This window comes from Elephas maximus, chromosome 2 (genome assembly GCF_024166365.1).
Source record: "Elephas maximus indicus isolate mEleMax1 chromosome 2, mEleMax1 primary haplotype, whole genome shotgun sequence".
Taxonomy (NCBI): domain Eukaryota; kingdom Metazoa; phylum Chordata; class Mammalia; order Proboscidea; family Elephantidae; genus Elephas; species Elephas maximus.
This window is the reverse complement of record NC_064820.1, coordinates 45,210,732-45,235,091: the sequence shown is the minus strand read 5'-3', so window position 1 is coordinate 45,235,091 and position 24,360 is coordinate 45,210,732. Positions and strand designations below refer to the sequence as shown.

The window sequence follows — 24,360 nt, the reverse complement described above, 5'->3', positions numbered from 1 at the left end:
GATCCAGGTGGTTTTCTCTAACCTATGAAACTTTTTATTTTGTTTTGAATGCCATGCTCCAAAGTGCAGATGAGGTCGTCCCCATTTTGGTGAATGGATCTGCACATTGCTTTTACAGAGCTTTATGACTTAAAGCACTATTCCACTCTTCCATTTGACTTTCATCTTAAATAACTTGTGGTGGAAAAAAATTTCTCCATTTCTTATCTCTGATAGGATCGGTAGATGTTAGCTTGCGCAAGGTCATACCACTAAGTGGTAGAACCAGGATCCAAGCTTGAATCTTTATGACCCAAATCTTGATGTGCATATCCGAATATTTAGTGAGTACTTATTATGTTAGACATGGTGCTAGTTTAGCAATAGAAGAACTACGAAGGAGATATATAGCTCCTATCCTCCCAGTAAGTAGACATCTAGAAGAAAGTCATCGTGTGAGAGAAAGAACACAGAATCTAAACAGGCCTGCATTGGAATGGCAGCTTTGCTATTTCTTGGACATGTTACTCAATGTCTCTGACCTTTGGTTGCCTCAGTCACCTTGCAAAACAGTCTGAAGAATGACTGATGTTAAGCAGAGATTGGTATTCTCAGCTCAGAACAAAAAATTCAGAGTTATGACCTAAAGATAGCCACTCTCAAGGTTGCAGATTAGAATTCTGGTTTTGAGGAGCCCACGTAAGTTAGTGGCTAAGAGCTGGGATTCTGAACTACGAGTGATTGTGTTCACATCCCAGCTTTGCTGCCTAAGACAAGATATATAAAGTCAGTAAAATGAGTCACCTTAAAATTAAGATTAAAGGAGAAGGCATAAAAAAATACTTACCTTGGAGCTGCTGCTGTTTCAGTAATGTACCTGTTCTAGCTAAGCTGTGATTTGGGGAATGGCCTTCCTTGTTCATTGTTTGTGAGCTGTAGGCTAGCTGAGACTCTGAGGTGAACACATTCAGGCTGAAAATCGGGAGACTCTCTCCTGCTTACCTAGAAACGATTACATGCGAGGGTCGAGAAGGAGAATGTGGCAATGCTTCATAAACCAGTACAGGCACACAAATGTTAACTCTTAACTCTTTAAATCTCCTCTGGGCAAGGACATTTGCATCATCCTGAAGTCTAGAGTTAATTATCCATACCCAAAGAACTGGAAAGAGTAACTTCTTTTCTAATTGTGTCCATATTGGACGCAGCTGCCCTCCCTGTTCTAAACATTTCATCCAAATGACCTCACTTATTATTTATACTTTAAGTGTCTTATTAGAGGCCATGACCTGTTCTAATCTTCTATAATATGGAATGCAGTTGCTAAAGTGCTTTTTGTTACCATTTAGTGAAGCAGAAATAAGCCAAATGTGTTTGAACATTTGTCAGAGGGCTGGCACAGCCATAGGAAGAACACTGAGCCAATTTGGCTTTGGGGTGCACTCTTAATCTAGCAGGGAATCATAGCATTGATTTCTAGGCCAGAGGATCAGAAGGCACAATGGTTACACAGAGTAGGTGCTCAAACATTTGTCCTTTAAAGGAACATTTCGGCTGTCCCTTAATTGCACCCAGTTGGGATTTTTGTTTCTTTTTTTTGCTCTTTGTCTCAAAAACCAAATATCTAAAAAACCAAACAAATATGGAGCTGATAGAGCAGACTCTTCCACTAGTACCTGGTTGATAATAAGGCAGCTTAATGTGGATTTCTACCCAAGACCCTGCTGTGGCTAAGGCTAAGGCTTTTCAGAAACCTGGAAGTATTTGAATTGAAAGGATAGATAATCTTATTCAATGTCTAAGTTGTCTTCCAAATGATACCTTGATGCAATGATGCTTGCTTAACTGCCTGATGACTTGTTCTTTGGGATTTCTGATTTGCCTAGCTTAAGTTTCCAATGACTAAAAGTCAGTTTTAATTGAAAGTTAGATGCACATTATTTACCTGACACCCACTAGGGGACACACAGATGTCAACAATTTCTGCTTATAAGAAATGAAGAAAAAACAACACCTATTCAACTCACATATGACTTTATTGTACAGGTAGTCCCTGACTTACGATGGGGCTCCATTCTGATGATACCTTTATAAGTTGGTTCTGACATAAGTCAAATGCCTCTTTTTTGTTTTGTTTTCATTATTATTGCCTTTTATTATCAGTATCTTTATAAATCCAATCTTTATTTGTCTTTGGAGGTTGGAATCATTACATATATATTTACAGATATGCTTTAATACATACATGTATACATAAAAAATACACAAATCATAAATATTTACTTCGACGATGAAGAGTTGGACGACGCTGACGTTTTGTCAGTTGTGGTAATAACTCCACTTGTGGAAAGTTCTGGGTCATCTGGATTATCCCTGGGAATGGGGATGGTGTTTCTGGTCAGAAAAGTAGAGTTTTCTGTATGGTCCTTTTCTTTTTTTCTTCATGTATTTCAGTGATAACATCTCACTGCTTCCTGAATCTTCCCAGTCGCTTTAACAAAGCGATCAGCGTTTGGATCTCTGTTTTAAAGCAACTGAAGCTTACGTAGTTCAGGAAACTAAATCTATACAGCAGTGTTTTAAATAGTAAATCATGAAATTGAACATCTGTGAGTGAACATCTGAGAATAATACCAGCAGATTACGTGCTCCAACATCGTATGAAGTACCTATTACTAACGATGTACCAAAAAACAAAAAAACAACAGGACGGCCAAATGTGGTTTGTCGTAACTCAAATACGTTGTAAGTGAAAGACTACCTGTAATTAATTGGTACAGAGTGTTATGTGAGTCCACAGAAAGAAAATGACACTGCTATGATAATAGAGGTAGGTTTTAAAGGAATAGCGGAAATGTGACAAACAAAGGTAGGAAGAGAAACCATTCTTGGCAGAAGCACATAAGGAAATCATGCATTTGAGCAAGTGCAAAAGATGCTAGAAAAAGACTGACTAGCACCTTGACCAAGAGAGTGGCAGCGATACTCTTTTGGAAAGGAATTGTGCTGAGCCTCAGATGCCAGGACAACGGCTCAGATCTTTATTTGCTAAGAAGTAGATTTCGTCATTAAAGCAAGAAAACAAAATGCTGACTCAGATAAGGTAATCTGGCAATATTGGCTGGGTAAGCTTGAGTGGACATTGCTTAGTAGCTGAAGAAAAACCTCTGTTTCATGAAAAATCTGCAGTCTAATGGGAAAAAAAAAATACCTATTATAATATTAAGGAACAAAATGAAAATATGTGTTAGTCCTAAAGTACAGTGCACTTTACCGGATTGTGTGGGCCATAGGAAAGTTGGGCAAATGATACCCCACCTTCGTGAGTCATAGACTATGACCAAAGCTACACTGACTTGGGGAAAGGGTTTCCATGAATCAAAGAGCAACAATAGGTCGTATCGAGTGTGGAAAATGGTAGGGTGGGTGAAAGGTCCATGAAGACTTCCCTAAGACCAACACCTTGAGTGGACTTTAAATGACAGGTAGAAATTTAGGTAGGTGCAGGCAGTGTTACAGGCTTGGGAGACAATGCAAGAAGACTAGGTCTGTTTGGTCAGGGGAAATGGAGAAGATCAGCCTCTCTAGAGAAGAGGCCGGCTGTAGGGCCGGATTATGAAGGTTTCTGAATCTCCGGTTGAGCACGAATGGTGGAATGGAACACTGATGCCTGAGTAGTACAAAATCAGGAAAGCAGGGGGTCTGGGAAGGCACTACTACAGGAATTCAGTCATAAGGTAGGTCACTTAGAACTTCGACTTTTACTACAACCCTTTAGAGAAAATGGAAGGAAGACATCATCCCACAAAGTTTCTTTACGCCAAGTGTTTTAAATACAGTAAAACCTATGAAAGCCAGAACCTGTGTAAGGCAGAAACCTGCCAGAGAAGGGAAACTCAAAGATTTTCCACTAAAACAAGTGATAGAAAAGTGGTAAGACTGCACCCTGTCAAAGGTGGAAAACTTTTGAGACCTGGAGAAAAAAACAAGGTAGTCCCATTGAATTCTGGCTCTCGCAGGTTTCACTGCACTGTATACGCAGGGGTACCGATGTTATGTGTATGGAAACTATCAAAATGCGCTGTCATGTGAGTCAGCTAATCATGAAGCACCAGGAACATGGCACAAGATAGTATAGCTTTTTTGGAAGCAGGAGTTCAGGGCGGCAATAAGGCAGAGTTGGAGAGGAATGCTGAAATTTTTTGAAGGGAAGAGGGTGAAAGGAGAGTCATGGAAATAAAGGGTAATTGTGAAAAATAGATAGCCAGGGGGTTGCCAGATTCAGTAGATATGTGAACAGCCAAGGATGAAATCTGAACTTCTTGCTAAACTACAGGCAGTTCTGTTTTGGATCTTTAAGGTATAACCACGTACAATCTCTTCCCAGTTAGTGTATAAACCAAGAAAACTAAACACGTTGCCATTGAGTCAATTCCAACTCATAGTGACCCTATAGGACAGAGTAGAATTGCCCCACAGGGTTTGCAAGGAGTGACTGGTGGATTCAAACTGCTGACCTTTTTGGTTAGCAGCCAAGCTCTTAACCACCGCACAACCAGGGCAGTTAGTGTACAGCAATGCAAACGTTCAACTTAAAATCTATACAAGAACTCTTCAATGGAAACAGCGCACGTGACCCTGTTCTGTTTGAGGATCTGCACTTTTCTGCTTCCTGCCGCGAATACTTGTTGAGGGCTTACCATTTGGGGTGATAACCAAGTCCATTTTCTTGATGAAGTCTGGCATTATCTAAGTGCTGTCTGCTGTTCCTCTCTTAACTATGTTAAACAGTTGCCATTGAGTCAACTCTGACTTATGGTGACCCCATACGTGTCACTATTGAACTATGTTCCTTAGGGGTTCCAATGGCTGATTTGAGGGAAGTAGATTGCCAGGCCTTTCTGAGGCATTTCTGGGTAGACTTGAGCCTCCAACCTTTCAGTTAACAGCTGAGTGTGTTAACTGTCCGCACCACCCAGGGGCTCCTGTAACTGTGTGGTACTCTTTAAATAGCCAAAGCCAGTTAGTCGTGGGGGCCCCGGCCACATTTTTATGATGTTGCGTCATTTAAATCAGACACTTGCCTGAGGATGAGCGTTGATAGTTTGGCCTGATCTGAAAATGATAATATTGTGCTCCTGGAAAATCTGGTATATGAAAAGGGCCACGGAACATGTTGGGTTCTAGAATATAGAAGTCTGTGTCACCTGAGATGTTTGCACTCCTGAAGTGACAAACAGAATGCCACATGAGCATACTGTTTCTTTCTGGTGTTTATGACGATTGAGTTGATTCAGAACTTTGGACTTTAAGGTAACTTTGCAGGAAACACTACTGGTATTCTTTGGACTGAAACGTGCAACCTTATGGTTAGCAGCCAAGAATGTTAACCATTTGCAAGACCCTGGGTTAATGGCGGAAACTCTGGTGTGCAGCGGTTAAAAGTTTGACTGCTAACCAAAAGAAAAGAAAGGTCAGCAATTCAAATCCACCAGGTGCTCCTTGGAAACCCTATGGGGCAGTTCTACTCTGTTCTGTAGGGTGGCTCTGAGTCAGAATCTACTCAACAGCAATGGGTTTGGTTTTGGTTGGTTTTGGGTTAATGGCCTAGAGTACTAAAATTCCTCCGCACTTCAGCATTGTCACACAGATGCTTTCCCGGATTGCAGTGTGGTTACAGTAAGACTCACAAATGTTAAAGGTAACTATCCCCCCATCTCATTAGTGTTTTAAGTGAATGTCATAATTTTTAAGCTGTCTGTCGAAGAAGATAATTAAGCTCTTAATACCAAACGTTGCATCTTTCCCTGAGTGATATTAGTAAGAAAGAAATTTCTATACACCTCCTTGAAGTAGAACTAATTGTGCTTTTTCTCCTCCGAAAACACTTAGCAACAGTTGTAACCATGCCTTGCTTGCCCTCTCTCCTCTGCCTGGGTACTGCAAGTCCCCTGAGGGTAGAGAGCATGTCTATTTTGTGACTGTATACACAGCATAATACAATGCTTGGTACATAGTAGGTGTCAATAAACAATAACCAGATGGCCAGGTGAATGAGTGACTTAAGCTATTCTTACTTGCAACATTAATTGCAATTCATTATACAGTAAGCAAAATGGGAAACTTAAGCTTGCCTTATACAATCTGTTGGTATAAGTAAAGCAGTTCTGAGGCTTTTTATTTTTTTTAACTTTAAGGTTATTTATAATGAGCAGTATCCATATGGTCCTCTAGTTTATATCTGCTCAGGGCCTGAGAAAGGCAGACAAGCTGTTACTGAAACTCTCCAGATGGTATGGTCTTTTCAAGCGCTTGGTTTAACTTCTACCAATGGAGTATTCAACAGAACTCATGTGTCTTCTGGCCCTATGGATATAATCACCTGGCCCATAATATTTGTCCAAGCAGATAGTTTTCAACCTGGAAGATCATCCAAGGGCAACCTCTTACTCTCCTCCTGTTTCTACTTTCTGAAGTGTTCACCAAACTGTTTTATTAATTGGCTAATAAAAGTTGAGAAAATAGAGGAGTCCTTTGGATTAGCACTGGATAATGAAGGTTGTCACTTTAACAGCACAATTTCTGTCCAAATCAAAGAAACCTGTTTTTATCATTTGCCTGTGCAGCTGTGTTGCGGGTAGATGTGATTTCCATTAGGCTCTTTAAAATGCTAAAATTAGCTTGCCAACTCATGACTGCCTGCGCAGACCCCAGCGAGTCCAAGAACCGCTGGCTGGAAACCAACACCATACCATATCCTGACCAGCTTTCCAAATTCTAGCATAAAATTTCCTCAAGTTTTTCAAGCCTAGTTACCATTCAATTCAAAACTGACTGTTGCAGTTTTAATATTTCAGGAGCTTTTCCCAACAATTTTGGATAGGTAGTAATCCCTGGGTGGTACAAAGGGTAAGCACTCAGCAACTTACCGAAAGGTTGGTGGTTCAAACACAGCCAGAGGCACTTTGGAAGAAAGGCCTGGCGATCTGTTTCCAAAAGGTGACAACCTTGAAAACCCTATGGGAGCAGTTCTACTCTGCAACACATAGGGTCACCATGAGCCTGAATAAACTTGACGGCTGAGGTTTGGGTTGTGTTTGTTTGTTTTTTCTTTGGCTTTGGATAGGTCAGTATCAGTCTTACTGTGGGCAACATTCTGTACGCTTTCAGATGTGTTCATGTTCTCTCTAAAAGATTTTCTTAGCTTTTCAGTTTCATGGACTGTGATTGAATCCTAGAGCATCTTAACAATTCCATCATTAGCCCAAGTTAGACTATACATTTATCTACATTTTAAATATTGCTATCAAACAAATTAGCATGCTTCTAATGAATTTAATTTTTAAAAGGCAGAAAGGCACACGTCACCCTAATATCAGTCATCTGTATGTATAAGAAGCAGAAATCTGTCTCACCCAACTACCACCCATCATGATCAGTACCCCTTTGGCACTGCTCTTTTGAGACTTTCTATAGTTTTATAAAACTGACTATTGGGAGTCCCTTTTTTAGGGTGAGCTGGATCTCAGAGGGACAGTTGTAAGACATAATGGCCTTGGACTTTTTTAAAAGCCACGTGGAGGTCTCTTTGTTTGAAGTTTGAGGGTCATTTAGCACCATAGCTTGGCAAGATGGGTTAACCTTGAATCTAACTTTTGAGATTGTTAGACCTTAACCTTTCAATTAAAAGGCTTTGTTTTCAAAAGATTAGCCAAGTATATAAACAAAAGGAACAGGCAGTGTTGAAACCCTCAAAGTGGCAAGTTTATGCAGATATCTTACCACAAAGCTGTTTGACTCTTTGATGCCACAGCATTGTACTCAATTTTTGTCACCACCCCAACTTCCATGCCATAGCTCAGTACCTCCAAGTCTCACTTGTACCGTCTGAACTAAATATAGTGCTGTACCAGTCATCGTTGGATCAGTTCCACTCACGGCGAACCCCAGGTATGTCAGAGTAGAACTGTGCTCCACAGGGTTTCCAGTGGCTGGTTTTTTGGAAGTAGATCTCCATCCAGGCCTTTCTTCTGAGACATCTCTGGGTGGACTCAAACCTCTAATCTTCCAGTTAACAGTCAAGGACATTAAACTATTTGTACCACCCAGAGACTCCTATGAGTGGTACAAACCCACTCTTATCCGTCTTGACCCCCCTTTCAACTTTTTCCCCTGGTATAACCGAGTGCACACCTTGTATGTTAGCCAAACTGACGTAAATATTCTTCATGCATTGTTATTAATTCCTCTTTCCAAAATGTATTTTCTCACTAATGCGCATTCAGACTACCATTGGAGAACTAGCTTAATTCTCTTTTTGCCTGTATTTTTCTGTAGCAAAGAGGTTAAGATCCTAAGTGTTACACCTATGTGGCTTTCAGTGGGTTGCTTACCTTCTTTGCTCCAGCTCCTCCCTGTCAAATAGAGTTGATGATACCTTCCACGTAAGATTAAACGAGTCCTTGCATCACATCTCGTTTATAATAAGTATTCGGTAAATCTAATTTAAGGTGCCCTGGCAGTACAGTGGTTAAACACTCGGCTGCTAACTGAAAGGTTGGTGGTTGAACCCACTAGCCACTTTGCGGAGAAAGCTGTGTCAGTCTGCTTTTGTAAAGATTAGCAGCCTTAGAAACTCTCTGGTACAGCACTATATTTAGTCCAGACAGTACTAGGAAGACTTAGAGGTATTGAGCTATGGCATGGAATTTGGGATGGTGACAAAACTGAGTACAATGTGTGGCATCAAAGAGTCTACTACTACTACTTTGTAGTAGGAAAACTCTGTGGAACCCTATATCCTATAGGGTCGCTATGAGCCAGAATCAACTCGACATCAATGGATAAATCTAACTTCAAAAAATATAGTATTCCTTCTGTGTTTCTAAGAAACCTGTTCAAACCACCCCAACTCTGCACTTCTAAACCACTTTACTCTGCCTTCCTTCTTTTCCAAAGCATTTATCCCCTTCTGAAATGCTATGATCCATCTATGTTTTTCCCTCTACTAGAATGTAAACTCTGTAAGGGAATAGATCTTTCATTTTTCTCACTGACATGTCCCAAGCTCTAGAACAGTGCCTGGCACGTAGTAGGGACTCTTAAAAAATAACTTGCTGGTGCTCACTACTGGCATTCAGCCACAGACTTTGTTTCTGATCTCTAAAGCTAATTGTTTTGAAAGAAAGGATCAATCACCAGACCCCATATACTCTAAACAAAAAAAAAAGGCTGTTGTGAGACCTAACTAATAGTCATAGAGAAGTACTGGTCACTCAGTGGTTAAGAGCTCAGCTGCTAACCAAAAGGTCAGCAGTTCAAATCCATCAGCCACTCCTTGGAAACCCTATGAAACCGTATGGGGCAGTTCTGTTCTGCCCTATAGGGTCACTATGAGTTGGAATCAACTTGATGGTAATGGGTTTAATAGTCATAGATTCAGAGCAAAATCTCAGGTAGCTAATGACTTAGCTTTTGTGTAGTCACTCTGGCTAGGCACAGGCTTAAATGATATAGTCTTAGGACTAACTGGAGATGGCATTGGTTTCTCCCCTTAAGTGAATTTCATAGATGGTATGCAACTGTAGAATGGAAAGTAGGGTAGGGAACCTCAACACCGAGGAGACTGACCCTGACATTATTCACATCCCAGTTCTGGTAATTAGCCCTAAACGTAGAACTTCATTTGTTTTAGAGGGACTAAGCAAATTTGTTGGTGTTGTTTCTCTCACTTCTTTTCCTTGATGGAATTAATGATTTACACGTGTCTATAGTTTCTTCATGTGTTGGAATTGCCTCAATGGCAATGAGTTTGGTTTGGTATACTTTGTTAGTTTAAGGGACTACATTGCTAGTTAATAAAAAATGGCAACTGTGAACACATTTCTAACTTCAAATTTTGCTTTATCGTAAGGTTTTTGTGGAGTGTAGAAGGGGTCGATCACTCCTTTTTAAGAATTTGTCTTAACCTCCTGGTCTGCAATATTAAGTCTTTTTAATAAAGGTTGGATTAGAAACTTAATAGTGGCTTTCAAAGAAGACTTGTCTTTGCACAGGGCTATTTTTATGGAGTATGGAGTATATCTAAGGAAACAAATGGTCTAATTGCATTCTTCCATGTTCAGAATGCCTACATAATAAGGCTATAAAATTGTGGTTGCCCAGAGAACCCCTGAGGGAGCAGGAGATCAGCAGGATGCAGACCCCAAATTCTCATAAAAAGACCAGACTTAATGCTCTGACTGAGACTAAAGGAATCCCGGCGGTCACGGTCCCCAAACCTTCTATTGGCCCAGGACAGGAACCATTCTCCGAAGACAACTCATCAGACATGGAAGGGACTGGACAATGGGTTGGAGAGAGGTGCTGATGAAGAGTGAGCTACTTGTATCAGGTGGACACTTGAGACTGTGTTGGCATCACCTGTCTGGAGGGGAGATGGGAGGGTAGAGAGGGTTAGAAACTGGGAAAATTGTCACGAAAGGAGAGACTGGAATGGCAGACTCATTAGGGGGAGAGTAAGTGGAAGTATGGAGTAAGGTGTGTATAAGTTTATATGTGACAGACTGACTTGATTTTTAAACTTTCACTTAAAGCACAATAAAAATTATTAAAAAAAAATTTGTGGTTGCCACCATGGAGGGAATCCATCTAATGCTTCAAGGACCAAATTTTCCCAAGTTAGTTTTTCTTGGTGATCATATGAAGGGATCATAAAGAGAGGCTACAAATGGAGCTCCTATCGAATCACTTATGTCCATCTCATGTTTTGCTTAGGTATTTAATTGTCAATTGCTTAACAGGTACAGAATTTTGCAATAGGATGTTAATGCTTCAGAGAAGAGAGGAGACTGCCCTGAAAGAACGTTAAAGCTAATGAAACATGTCTTGCTTAAATATTATGTTTTTTATGAACCAAGAATACTTCCTTTACAGTGACTCATTGTTGTTGACATTCCTAGGTAGTCTAACCAGAAGCCTTTTTGTAGTTCAATATAAACATGTTGTTGTTCAGTGCTGTCCGGTCAGTTCTGACTCATAGCAGCCCCATATACAGCAGAATGAAACGCTGCCTGGTCCTGTGCCATCCTCACTAAACTTGCTATGCTTAAACCCATTGTTGCCACCGTGTCAACCAGTCTCATGAAGGGCCTAGTAAAGTGTCATCTCATGATTTGTCATCTTAAAAAGATATGGAAAGAGAGAGTGGAGGGAGAGAGCAGGCTGTCTCATTAGGGGGAGAGTAATTGGGAATGTGTAGCAAGGTGTATATGGGTTTTTGTGTGAGAGACTGACTTGATTTGTAAACTTTCACTTAAAGCACAATAAAAATTATTTAAAAAAAAAAAAAAAGATAATGGAACCTGATAGGACAGGTGCTTATTCAACAGGCCTGGGAGAAGGGAGAGCCCTCATCCCATCTGCTTACTCCGACAAAGCCTCCCAGTGGTAAGTTAGGTCTTTGCCCAACCCCTTGGCCTGAAAGCCAATCCTGAGCCATTTAAATGATATGTGTGACTGAATGCTATGCAGGTTTATAAATACTCAATGAAAAGGACAAATACTTAACACAATTTCTAGTCAATACTCTGAGAACTAGACAACAGAATATATGGTTTTTAGCACAACTGTCAGATAATATGATGTTCTCCCCATTAAGTTAAATCAGGCTCATTTGATATGAAATGACTGGAGAATTACCTAGTATTAGATTCACTCTAAAGCTACCTGCAGCTGGAGATGATTTTGAATAAAACATTTTAAAAGACACAGACACAAATCCAATAAATGAGTCTTAAAAACTAGATTGCCCTAATATATAAAAGTATCATTTCAAATAAATTAATCCCTTTGGGAAGCAGCAGTTCATTTGGGGCCAAATAAATTGATGTTTTGTTTAGTTGATGGAAAATATTCAAACTGAGTTGTTTTATCAGGACAGCAATATAAGATATATATATATTTCATGTGATATTACTTCATATTACTATAAAGTTAAGACACCAATCAACTTGTTCAACCTTACAGACTAATATTTAGATCAAAAGTAAAAAGGGTATTATGTTGAACTTGGGGAAGAAAAACAGCATTTTTTTAGGCTTCTAAAAAGCTTCGGTTAATCTCAATTCAGGAGTTTATCATAAAAAAGAAAAGTAAATGGAATATTCAAGATTTGAGCTTTAGAAATGCTGTCTAACGACATAACCAGGAGCATTTTCTTAGATCTTGTTTTGATGCAGTCAGTACAAATTGGATCTTTTCCCTTTCCCCCAGCCCTGGAATGACCGTAATGCCAAAAGAGTTGACTTCTAAAAACAATCCAGTGGAATATGTGTTAGAAAATCTTCCAAGTCACTCTTTCTAACTTTTGGAATCTGTATAGATTAAGGTAACATTTGAGATCTTTTCTTCAGTTCTTAGATTATTCCAGTCAGAAAGAAACGAGACCAGTGAGCTGTAGCTTCATTTCTTAAGAACTCTTAGCCTAGTTCTCTGAAACACCACCATCCCAGTTTAACCTTATTTGTATAGGTCAGTTTAATGACTTGACAAAAAAACCCAAACTAAACCCGTTGCAGTCAAGCCGATTCTGACTCACAGCAACCCTATAGAGCAGAGTAGAACAGCCCCATAGAGTAGTTCCAAGGAGCGCCTAGTAGATTCAAACTGCCAGCCTTTTGGTTAGCAACGGTAGCACTTAACCACTATGCCACCAGGGTCTCCGACTTGCCAGAGGTGGTGTGGAAATTGACTTTCAAAGCTGCTTTAGATTAGTTTAATGTTTGGGGTTATAAAGGGTGTGGCTCTTGCCTGAACACTCTACAAGATACAAGGTTCCTTGAATTACTCTTCCAAACAGGTTGGTGATTGTGCTTCCTATGCCCTAAAGTAGATGGCTAGCCATGTTTGTGGACACGAGGACCAATTAATGGCAATCACTTATCTGATTCTGAAAGGTATAGTTTGGGGTATGTTAATTTGAATTTACATATAGAATAAATGAAACATCTGTCTTACCTACTTAGGCTTTAAAAGCAAAAGTCTGCTCTGAAGTGGTAGGTTATTGTGATTGGACTTTCTTCTCCCTTTCCATCTCTGTGGTTCATGAGCTATATACGGATGTTCCAATATTACCAATGTAATCACTTCAGATGGGCAGCAATTAAAATCCTAAGTCTAATTTAGAATGGGTTAATGTGTGTCATTTAGAACTTTTCCATCCCTCAGTTAAAAAGTGTGTTTACTTGTTCCCACCTGCATTCTTGATCCAGTAACATTCCCCAAAAATGAGAGGACAGTGAACTTCAGCTCAAGGATACTTGTGCATTTCTGCCAGCTTTGTTCATTTTCCACTCGCTCTGTAGCAGCTTCCTAGAATTCTTTCTATAACTGTGAGCACATTTGCAAAGCAGGCAGGTTAACTATTTCACCATCTTTTTTGGATCCTATGTGCTATGTTATCAAAACTTGTATGTTATATTCTCGTGTATGGCCACAAGGAGCAAGATAAGAAGTTGACAGATTCCCCCTTGTGTGTGCGTGTGTACTAGAACCTGAAATCACCTAGAGATTTCCTATCTGTTAACCTATCTAATTTGGCCAGCAACCAACAACTAAGCAAAAGAGCCTGTGTTCTCATTTCTTCTGCAAGAGCTTCCCTGGCCTTTTAGATAGCATTCTGGTAATTTCCTAACTTTCGGCATGCTAGAACACTGGTATTGGGAGGAGAGAGGGGTGTTATTAGGTTTCTGGTTCTCTGTAAACCTGAAATTCCACAAATAAACTATAAAGTCCCTTTTCTTTCATCTTATTTGAAAGCAACCAAGTCTGTTTTGTGGGAAATCAGCTAAATCATGAAGAATCATCCTTAAATGATAATTGATATATCACACACACAAGGTAAGAGTAAACAATAAATGGTTAAAAAAAAAATTAAACTCTGGGGGTTAGCAGGGCTGCCACTATCCTTAGAGATGAAGTCTAAATGCCCTATAAACCAAAAAAAAAAAAAAAAAAAAAAAAACCCAGTTGCCATCGAGTTGATCTGACTCATGGCGACCCCATGTGTTGCAGAGTAGAACTGCACTCTGTAGGGTTTTCACACCTGTGACCTTTAAGAAGTGATCACCAGGCCTTTCTTCCAAGGCATCTTTGGGTGGGTTCAAACCACCAACCTTTCAGTTAGTAGCCAAATGCTTAACCATTTGTACCCCCAGGGACTCCCTGAATGCCCTGTAGACTGGGGGTATCTTGCCCAATCAGAGTAGATCATATCTGAAGTGGAAACATGAGCCAGTGGCAAGCTTTTCATGGAAGGCTCATGCCAGTTTTAGGTTGAATTGAACACCAAAACAAAGGGCATATTCTACTGACAGGGCCACCTAGAACCGAGAGACAACATATTAGATTCAGATAACTTAAAACTGATTATTATAGGAGTTTCTTATCACAGATTTAGTCTATTTACAGAAATGTGACCAAAAAAAAAAAAAGTTGCTGTCTATATATAATTACTACTACATATACCCCTGTTTGACTACTCTGTGCTGATGTTACAAGGCAGCTGGATTCTCCTTCCTTTAAACTCTTCCAATCACAGCACGCCTCTGAAACATGAGTTGTGGAAAGGTATGGTAACACTCAAGCAATGGCTTTGAGGATTATATAAATGAAGGGCTCTGCCTGGAAAGGGAAACCACACTGTGATTTAATATAATTCAGCCAAGCTATTAAAGGAGAAACTGAATATCACGCAGTATTTCTCACTCTGGTTTTTGGAAGAAGAGAAGTTTAAGATTACCTGCCTGCTTTTAAAGAGCCCTGATGTGGCATATATTATAATTCTACTAGTATATGTGGCTCTTGGTTTATAGCTTAGTGTTTAACATGCAGATGTTCTCAAAATAACTTATTTTCTTTAACTCTTCCAATGTCAGCATAGACTTTCAAGATAATGACTATAATAGCACATGAGTAGAAAATGGAAAAGGTTAAGATTTATGTACATAACTTATGAGCAGCCATCTAAGATAACAACTATTGGTCTCTTCCTGTCCGGAGCAAAAGAGTGAAAAACACCAAAGTCTTGAGGGAGCAATAAGTCCAACAGACTGATGGACCATATTAAAAAAAAAAAAAAATGGGGGACCATATAAACCACACCCTATGTGACCCTGAGACCTGAAGAACTAGATGGTGCCCGGCTACCACTACTAACCACTCTGACTGGGATCCCAGCAAAGGATCCTGAACAGAAGGAGAAAAATGTAAAAGAAAAAAATCAAATTCGCCAAAAGGTCTGATAGAGACTGGAGGAACCCCCCAGACTACAGCCGTAAGACACCCTCCTGAACTGGAATTGAAGCCATTCCCAGAGACCACATTTCAGCCAAACAATAGACAGGCCTATAAAATAAACAGTAACACCCAAGAGGAACATGTTCCTTAGAACAATCAGTTATACGAGATCAAAAGAACATTTACCCATAAGCAAAGATGAAGGCAGGAAGGGGTAGAAAATCTGGATGAAAGGAAATGGGGAACCCAGGGCAGAAATGGAGAGAGTGCTGACACATTGTGTGGAATGCCACCAATGTCATGAAACACTTTGTGTATGAACTATCAAATAAATAGGAAACTATTTTTCTCTGTAAACTTTCACCTAAAGCACAATTTAAAAAAAAAACTTTTTTTGATTTGTGTTTATACGTGTCATAGGTGAAGTCACAGAGGAACTCAGATGCATAGACTGTTGTGAAGACACACACACTAGAGATGCAGGACATCCATGTTTATATACTTCAGGAAGATTTCATACGGGAATGAGGAACCACGGCTTAGTATGTGTTCTAGAAACACACTGCTAAGAGTCCATATGATTCCTGTAAACTAGTTTGGAACTAGGGAAGAAAAGTTAGTTTGGGTAGAAGCTATCTAATGTAACTTAGGAAGGCTACACATGAAAACAATAAAAAATATATGCTAATAAATTTAGGTAATGGTGTGAAGATAGGGACAGTGGTGGTTCAGTGGTAGAATTCTTGCCTTCTGTGCCGGAGACCTGGGTTCCATGTCCAGTCAGTACACCTCACGTGCAGTCTGCATGTGCCCGTCAGTGGAGGCTTGTGCGTTGCTATGATGCTGAGCAGGTTTCAGCAGAGCTTAAGCCTAAAATGAACTAGGAAGAAAGGCCTGGTGAGCTACTTCCAAAAACCAGCCACACAAAAATCCAGTCTGCAACTGATCATGAGGATGGTGCAGGACTGGGGAGCATTTTGCTCCATTGTGACTTGAGGACAGGCAACATTAGATAACAACAACAATAATATGAAAACATGAGAGAGGATTGTTGGAAAAAGTAAAAATAGTGTCAGTGTGCTGGTATAGGAGTCAAATAGTACAATTGTTGTTAGGTACCCTCGAATCAGTTCCAACTCAGAGCGACCCTATGTAAAACAGAATAAAATACTGCCTAGTCCTGTGCCATCCTGACAACCCTTGCTGTGTACGAGCCCATTGTTGCAGCTGCCGTATCAATCCATCTTGTTGAGGGTCTTCCTATTTTCACATCACTTTGCCAAGCATGATTTCCTTCTCTGGGATCTGGTCCCTCCTAATAACATGTCCAAAATATGTGAGACAAAGCTTCTCCATCCTCATTTCTAAGGAGCATTCTGGCTGTACTTCTTCCAAGACAAACTTCTTCATTCTTCTGGCAGTCCATAGTATATTCAGTACTCTTCACCAGCCCCATAATTCAAATGCATCAATTCCTGTTGGGTCTTATCCATTATCCAGCTTTTGAATGCATATGACACAATTGGAAATACCATGCATTTGGTCAGGTGCACCTTAGTTCTCAAGGTGACATCTTTGCTATTTAACACTTTATGGAGATCTTTTGCTGCGGATTTGCCCAATAAAATACATCATTTGATTTTTCGACGGCAGCTTCCACGGGTATTGATTGTGGATCCAAGTAAAATGAAATCCTTGACAACTTCAATCTTTTCTCCGTTTATCATGATGTTGCTAATTGGTCCAGTTGTGAAGATTTTTGTTTATGTTGAGGTGTAACCCATACTGAAGGCTGTGGCCCTTGATCTTCATCAGTAAGTGCTTCAGGTCCTCTTTACTTCCAGCTAAGTAGGTTGAATATCTCAGGTTGTTAATGACTCTTTTTCCAATCCTGATGCACAGTTCTTCTTCATATAGTCCAGCTTCTCCGATTATTTGCTCAGCATACAGATTGGATAAGTGTGGTGAAAGGATACAAACCTGACGCATACCTTTCCTGACTTCAAACCATGCATTATCCCCTCATTCTATTGGAAGCACTGCCTCTTGATGTATGTACAGATTCCACATGAGCACAATGAAGTGTTTTGAAATTCCCATCCTTCTCAATGTTAGCCATAATTTCTTATGACCCACACAGTCGAATGCCTTTGCATAGTCAACAAAACACAAGCAAACATTTTTCTGGTATTCTCTGCTTTCAGCCATGACCCATCTGACATCAGCAATGATATACCTTTTACCACGTCCTCTTCTAAATCAACTTGAATTCCTGGCAGTTCCCTTTCAATGTACTATTGTAACGGTTTTTGCATGATCTTCTGCAAAATTTTACTTGCATGTGATATTAATGATATTGTTCAATAATTTCTGCATCCTGTTGGATCTCCTTTCTTGGAGTGTATACAAATATGGATCTCTTCCAGTCAATAACAGCAGATAAGAAATCAAATAACACATCATTAGCAGATCAATGGGTGATAACCTCCAGATGGAGAGCTCTGGTAAAACTGGGTTGAAGCACACTGTACATGAGCCCAGAAAACCCCTATTCTGTCTTCCATGTCAAGTTGTACCCACAACACTGACCTGTCCAGCTCATTTGAGATATGCAAAGTACACATATTATAGCCTTGTTGAGCCATGTCCAGATGGCCCATATTAGCAGAAGAAGCAGGGCAGAGCATAGCCCTAGTGATCCAGTGCCAGCAATGTAAAGCAATTTCAGCAACATGATTTTTGAACCTCTATAATCAGTGGTTAAGCTTTTGATTACTAACCAAAAGGTCAGAAATTCGAATCCACCAGCTACTTCTTGGATAACCCTATGGGGTAGTTATACTCTGTCCTATACGGTCACTATGAGTCAGAATCAACTAGACAGCCATGGACTTTTTTTAATAGTTCCCACAAACCACAATTTCAAGGTCATGTCCTTCCACTCATAGAAGTGAATTAAAGGAGAAAGTTAGATTCCAGTGTTCCTGTTCTGTACAGTTTATGGTAGGTCTAGAGGTCATCCTAGAGAGCTGGGGTGGAATGTGAATTTCTTCCCCCATATAGTAGGCTGGGTGTTAAAGTTGAGATGACTATACTTTTCATGTCAATTAATCCAACTCAAAGCCCCATGCGTCCATCTTTGGAAAAATTCCACCTAGTCAAAAGGGTGCAGGCCTATTCGAACATTATTTACTTTCTGAGAATCTGAGTTAAGTGTAAGGAGGGATTCTAGGATCAATCCTTTGTGCATGTCTTTGTTGCTGCAAGCGTATAACTTGTGCCCAGCTTCACCAAGAGGCTGGATCATACTCTACGAGTAGTTTTTTTTGTTTTTTTGTTTTTTTTTTTAGGAGTATAGTTTTTCTAGCCCTAGTAAACTAAATGTTCAAACTAATAGTTATTGTACTGAAACAAGTGAGTAAAAATATAGTTGCAAAATTGATCATAAACTTAAGAATTCAACTCGTGAGCACTTTTCAGAAACTTGTAGTCAATTGGGTGGCACAGCTCAGACTAGAGAATGGGCCCCCATTTGACCTGCAGTGAGTTCCTTTTGGAAACCCTGGTGGCATACTGGTTAAGTGCTATAGCTGCTAACCAAAAGGTTCGCAGTTCAAATCCATCAGATGCTCCTTGGAAACTCAATGGGTCAGTTCTACTTTGTCCTATAGGGTCACTATGAGTCAGAATCAACTCGACGGCAATGGGTTTGGTTTTCGTTTTGGGGAGCTCCTTTTAAAGCTTGAATTCTCCTAAACACTCTTTCTAATGATGACTGTTCCTTAAGCTGTACTAGATATATTCCTAATAAAAGCTTATTTTAAAAGCAAAGTGGGTGGGGGTGGGTAGAAAATTAGGAGAAGTCATTTACAATGAGTCGAGTGTATTCAAAGTTGGCAACTCAAGAACTCAAACTTCCTACATGGCTTTAGAAGAAAAAAAATATCTAAAAGGCCAAGCACTGAATAGTAGAGAGTGTACTGAAATAAATTTGAATTCTTTGATCTGTGAGTTGCATCTTTGACCTAGCCGAATGCTTTCTTCCAAGGAGCCAAATCAACATTAATGAGTCAGTTTGACCAAGTCTAGCTACTGCTACCAAGATAGAAAAAACTCCAGTGACAATGTATAATTAGACCATATCAAATCCCTCTACTGTTGTAGCTCAGAAACCAAATGAAAAGCTGAATGAAATGCCATGTTCAAAATACTCTGCTAAGCTACCTTCCTGTTCTTTGCTTGGTATATCTATTAAAAAGAAGGCAAGATTGGTTCAGTCTTTATGTAATGCGTTTTGTACAGTCTGCTTAAAAAGAATTTAGAAACAAACTGACACATACAATGTCTAGGAATAGGGAAATAGGGTCCCATGCTATAGGATCTAGATCTTTACTAATACTGGCTCTATCCCCAAGTAGACGAGTCATATACTTTCTTGCCCTCAGTGTCCTAATATTTAAAAGGAAAGGATGAGACCAAATTATTCCCTAGGTTTCTTCCAGCTCAATAGTTTAACACACTTGGTATGTCTTTAAGGGGACAAAAGATTGTTGAAGTAGACCAGTGGTTCTCACACTTGTCTGTACATTGGAGTCACCTGGGAATCCTTAAACTGTATTGATACCTTGGTCTCCTCCAGAGATTCTGATTTAATTTATTTGGAGGACATCTCTATCTTAAAAACTACATCTTAAAAACTCCCCAGGTGATGTGAGGTAGACCTTCTAAACTGTCGATAGTCATGATGCAGGTTTGGGTTTGACTTGGGATCCATTAGGACAGGCCTCTCTGGGTAACTTAGATTTTGTTCCTAAAGTTCTGTTCCCATCAGAACCTATCTTCTGTAGGCTGAGAAGCCAGAGCTGGGCAGGAGGTAGCTCTAACATTAGCAAACCCTCTTACCTTTTCACCTGGAGCTTTCCTAATTAAAGTATTATCCCTATGTGTTTCCACTTCTACTTATTAGTCCTAGCTCTTAAAGTTCTAAATGCGTTTAAACACTTGTGGCTAAAGCTATGTTGGATGCAACACAAGATTCTGGTGTCTCTGAAACCTAACTTCTGTTTAATGAGCACTTTCTGTATGCAGTGCACGGAAGTCTCTACATAAATTCTTACTGATTTCCGTATAATGGCTCTGTCAGCTATATTCCATTGTACAGGTGAGGAAATTCATATCAGATAAGTTGCCTCCAGCCACAGAGCTAAAAGACAGTGCATTCCAGGTGTATGGGATGCCGAAGCCTGAACTCTTAGCCACTTCGCTATACCATGTTGTCTTAGTTTCTTAGTGCTGCTGTAACACAAATACCACAAGTGGTTGGCTTTAAGGAATAGAAATTTATTTTCTCACAGTTTTGGAGGCTAAAAATCCAAATCAGGGTCTCAGCCTTGTCGATTCCATCTTTATAGGTAGTCCCAAGTGTTCCTTGGTTTGTAGACAACCTCATGTTGTCTGTTTTCCCTGTGTCTGATCTATTCTTCATAAACTCAGAAGTGATTAAGTTTAGGATTCACCCTACGCTGCTATGATTGATCACATTACATCAGATTGCATTATGGAAAGTGGTTACATTAGATTACGTCCATCAGTATAGGGGTTAGGATTCCAACATAAATTTTGAGGGGATAGAGTCTAATCCATAACACACCTCTACTCAAAATCTACTGGTTGGGGAACTCCAACTCTGATTTGGCTTGGTTCCAAAGGTGGGGAAAAGCGTCTTGGTTCAGGATTTCATATGCCCTCTGAGTCCTCAGCAATGTTTCCAAGGGCCACAAACAGTGATACGTCCTTGCTGTAAATACGTAACTTGTGTATAGTTCGTTGATCCCAGCATATTCTGCTACTGAGGCCCCTACAGCAGCATCAGCATTTACAGGAAAATCTTCTTAAGGAATCCTTTTCAGGGTGTGTTAACATAGTCTTATTCCCCAGTTAAACAGGCTGCAAAACTCTTACTGTCTGCTCAACTTGGCCCTTCTAAAAGCATAGGCATCCAGCAGTTAAGGGGGGGAGGAAACAGCATAACTTCGCTGCAGCATCTCGGGCAAGGTCCCTTATTCTGAAAAGGCTGCTTTGAAGATAGTGGTGAAGGCTGTTTGCTGGCCTCTTGGCCCCTGAGATTTGCCTTAAAGGTTAATATTTCACATGTTCTAATTCAGCACTTCAGCTGAGGCAGGCATAAGGTTCCAAAGGACAAGGAAACACATACACTGACCAGGACAAAGTACCAGACATTCTAGCAAAGACGTTTATATTGCTTTGTCTTGACTCTCCTTGCTTCTCTTTTCTGTGTCCATTTTGTGTGGCTCTTTCTGAAAAGTTAATTAGTATGTTAAAGTCAGTGGGTTTCTGGCTTTTTGAAAACACCCTATAAAATGCAGATGAAAATCGATGGGATTTTTAACTGTGCTTACCTGTGTTATTCCATCTGATTCACAATGGGTTGCTAAGATTTCTGTAAAACAAAGCAAGACAAGAAAAGAGAGCACATACAGAAGAAAAGGGAATCTAGGCAAGGCTCAGTTTTGAGCTCAGCAACTTATTAGCTATTGATCCTGGTTTGCCCAGCCCATTTCATTATTCATTAAATGGCGGCAATACATCTTTTTTCATAGGGCTGACATGTTTTAAGTACTTGGTATATTAGGTGTTTCCCCCATTCCCCTTAACATTAAAAACAGATTCTATGTCATCTGTGGAATGGTGCTGCCATCAAATAAGTCCTTAACTCAAGTTATTTGTTTTATCCACATTCTGAGACTGACCAAATTCCTGCTCACTCTGTATAATTACGGTAAGAAGGTACACTGGGGTTGGGGGTCAGGGGTGAGTTATAGAAGAGACAGACTTGTATGTGTCATCATATTGCTTCAGAATCCTAGAATGGTTAAGTACCAGCATTGTTGATACCATTACATTCCTGCTGGTGGGAAGGATACGGCAGTATAAAAAAAAGTGCCAGCCCACTCTGTCCCTGCAAAGCCCAGATTGACCAGTGTCCATCATGCTGGCAGTTCCAGAGTTCTAGACATTTTGCATGAATCACTTTAAGTAAGGGACAAACTATAGCTGATTCTTGTTAGTACAAATGGCACAGTCATCCCAAGATGACTCATGTAGTCTTCCAGCCTACATCTCTTGGAGCTTTCTCAGAATCCAGGAAAGATGTTGCAAGCTCTCGAATCTCTCCTAGTCATCTGATTCTAGTGACATGGAAGGAGGAAGTCCCCAGGTTCTTTCAGGGAGGTTTGTATTAAGTCCAAAATCCAAGTTAGATATCTTCACTCAAATGGGACATAATTTTATGGACTTACATTCCATTTACAATTTTCTGTTTAATGTGAGGCCTTAAAAATAAGTCAAGAATATACAATACATTGAGATCCTCATGTTTGCAGTTGTTGCTTCTTATTTCTCTGCTCAAGCTTCTAGTGGAGACAGCCTGTCGCAGAGGACTACAATAACTAACCAAGCTTAGATGGGAAACTGTGAACCTTTGTGCATGTTTTGAGCTCTGGTTTGTAACCCCTGCCTTAATGCCTTGTGTATGTTACTTGACTAATTTTGTGCTCCTTGTTTAGAAAGGCCCCTGGGACTAAACCCAACAAATGAGAAGGCTGTTTGCCACTTGATTTTCCTACATCCACTTGTGCCCTCTTTGCATACTAGAGCTTGAAAGCAGCTCTCATAGTTTAGTGTAACCTAGATACTTCCTTCAACAGCACCTAGTCTGGAAAGGTAATTAAAGGAAATAACTGAGAATTGTTCTGCCCTTAGGATCCCTTTACCAGGACTGATCTCTTTCCAAAAATCAATTCATTCTAAAACCTGCTGAAGCAAATGGGCATGACTGACAATTCTGTAACCATGTTGGAAGGATTGTGCTTTCGAATGTTGGAGTTAAGCTGATTATTCTCAGCAAAGGGAAGCAAATCTGGAAGCAAGCCTTCTATCATCTACCACTTGGACTTTGGAAAAGTCCGTGATGGGGGGGCTCGCTCTTTAAGCCTGAGGAGAAAGGTGAATGTTATCACCCTGGTACATGATATACACACACACAGTTTTGTTAAAGTCTTTCTTTAAGCCTTTCACATTGTTTTGGAAATGGAGTTTATTTTTGAATCTTGGAGTCTATGAGCAGAGCTTACTTTCTGCTTATTTTGGGGATTATAGATACATTTCTGGAAACCCTGGTGGCTTAGTGGCTAAGTGCTACGGCTCCTAACCGAAGGGTTGGCAGTTCGAATCCGCCAGGCACTCCTTGGAAACTCTATGGGGCAGTTCTACTCTGTCCTGTAGGGTTGCTATGAGTCAGAATTGACTCTACGGCAATGGGTTTTGGTTTTTGGTTAGATACATTTCTAATTTGTATGGCCTCTATTGGAGACCTACTATAATAGTTATTGCAATCTAACATGCCGAGCCCTTTTCCCCAGGAATTAATGATAAAGGTACTTTTTCTCCCTTGTCTTTTGTAACTGCCCTATCATCCGAAAACAGACTCTTTGGTTCAGTGAAAGGATATAAACGAAGGATACCAAACACCTTTAAAACAATTCCAATGCTGCAAAAAAAGTTAGACTTAAATGTCCAAAGAGCAAACTTTTTGCTGTAAAACCAAGATCACCCCTCTCGCTTAGAATCCTTCCATTTCGGCCCAGTCCTCCAATAAATACTAGGTAGTTTTTATACCTGGTCTTAAGTAGTGAGATTACTGTGCCTTTTATAACTTTCTTGAATGAACCCATATGCTTCCATTCCCTCCCCCAGGCCTCTCAAAGTACTTGGTCACATTTCTCAAATTCCTTTAAAATATTTCACTTTAGAATCAAAATTGCCAAACTTAATAAGCTTAGTTTTTTCTGGTCAGAAATAATATCTGGTAGGAGAGTGCGATATCAAGTTTCAATGATGAGAAACAATCTCTAATGCCTAGGTTATTTTTTCAGCCAATCCAATCCTGGACCATCTATCTAGCCCATGCCTGCAACCCATGTGTTGTTGAACTTGACATTGCCTAATCAAGACAGATTTGAAGAAATAGCTGCCCAAATACTTCAGGTATTCTCCATAAATAGA

General features: G+C 40.0%; 1 protein-coding gene across 3 annotated transcripts in view; it reads left to right on the top strand.

Moving 5' to 3' along the window:
• Positions 1-24,360, top strand: part of DAB2 (DAB adaptor protein 2) — a 56,264-nt gene that overhangs the window by 5,780 nt on the left and 26,124 nt on the right. Inside the window, exon 1 of one of the 3 annotated variants that reach the window (XM_049862792.1) lies at positions 23,488-24,342. The exons of 1 other annotated variant lie outside the window; for it this stretch is intronic. In XM_049862792.1, coding sequence (XP_049718749.1) covers positions 24,262-24,342 — 81 coding nt within the window. In that variant the 5' untranslated portion in view covers positions 23,488-24,261. Of the gene's footprint in view, positions 1-23,487; positions 24,343-24,360 lie in introns of those variants that run through there. One more of the 3 variants, XM_049862782.1, reaches the window with a different exon arrangement.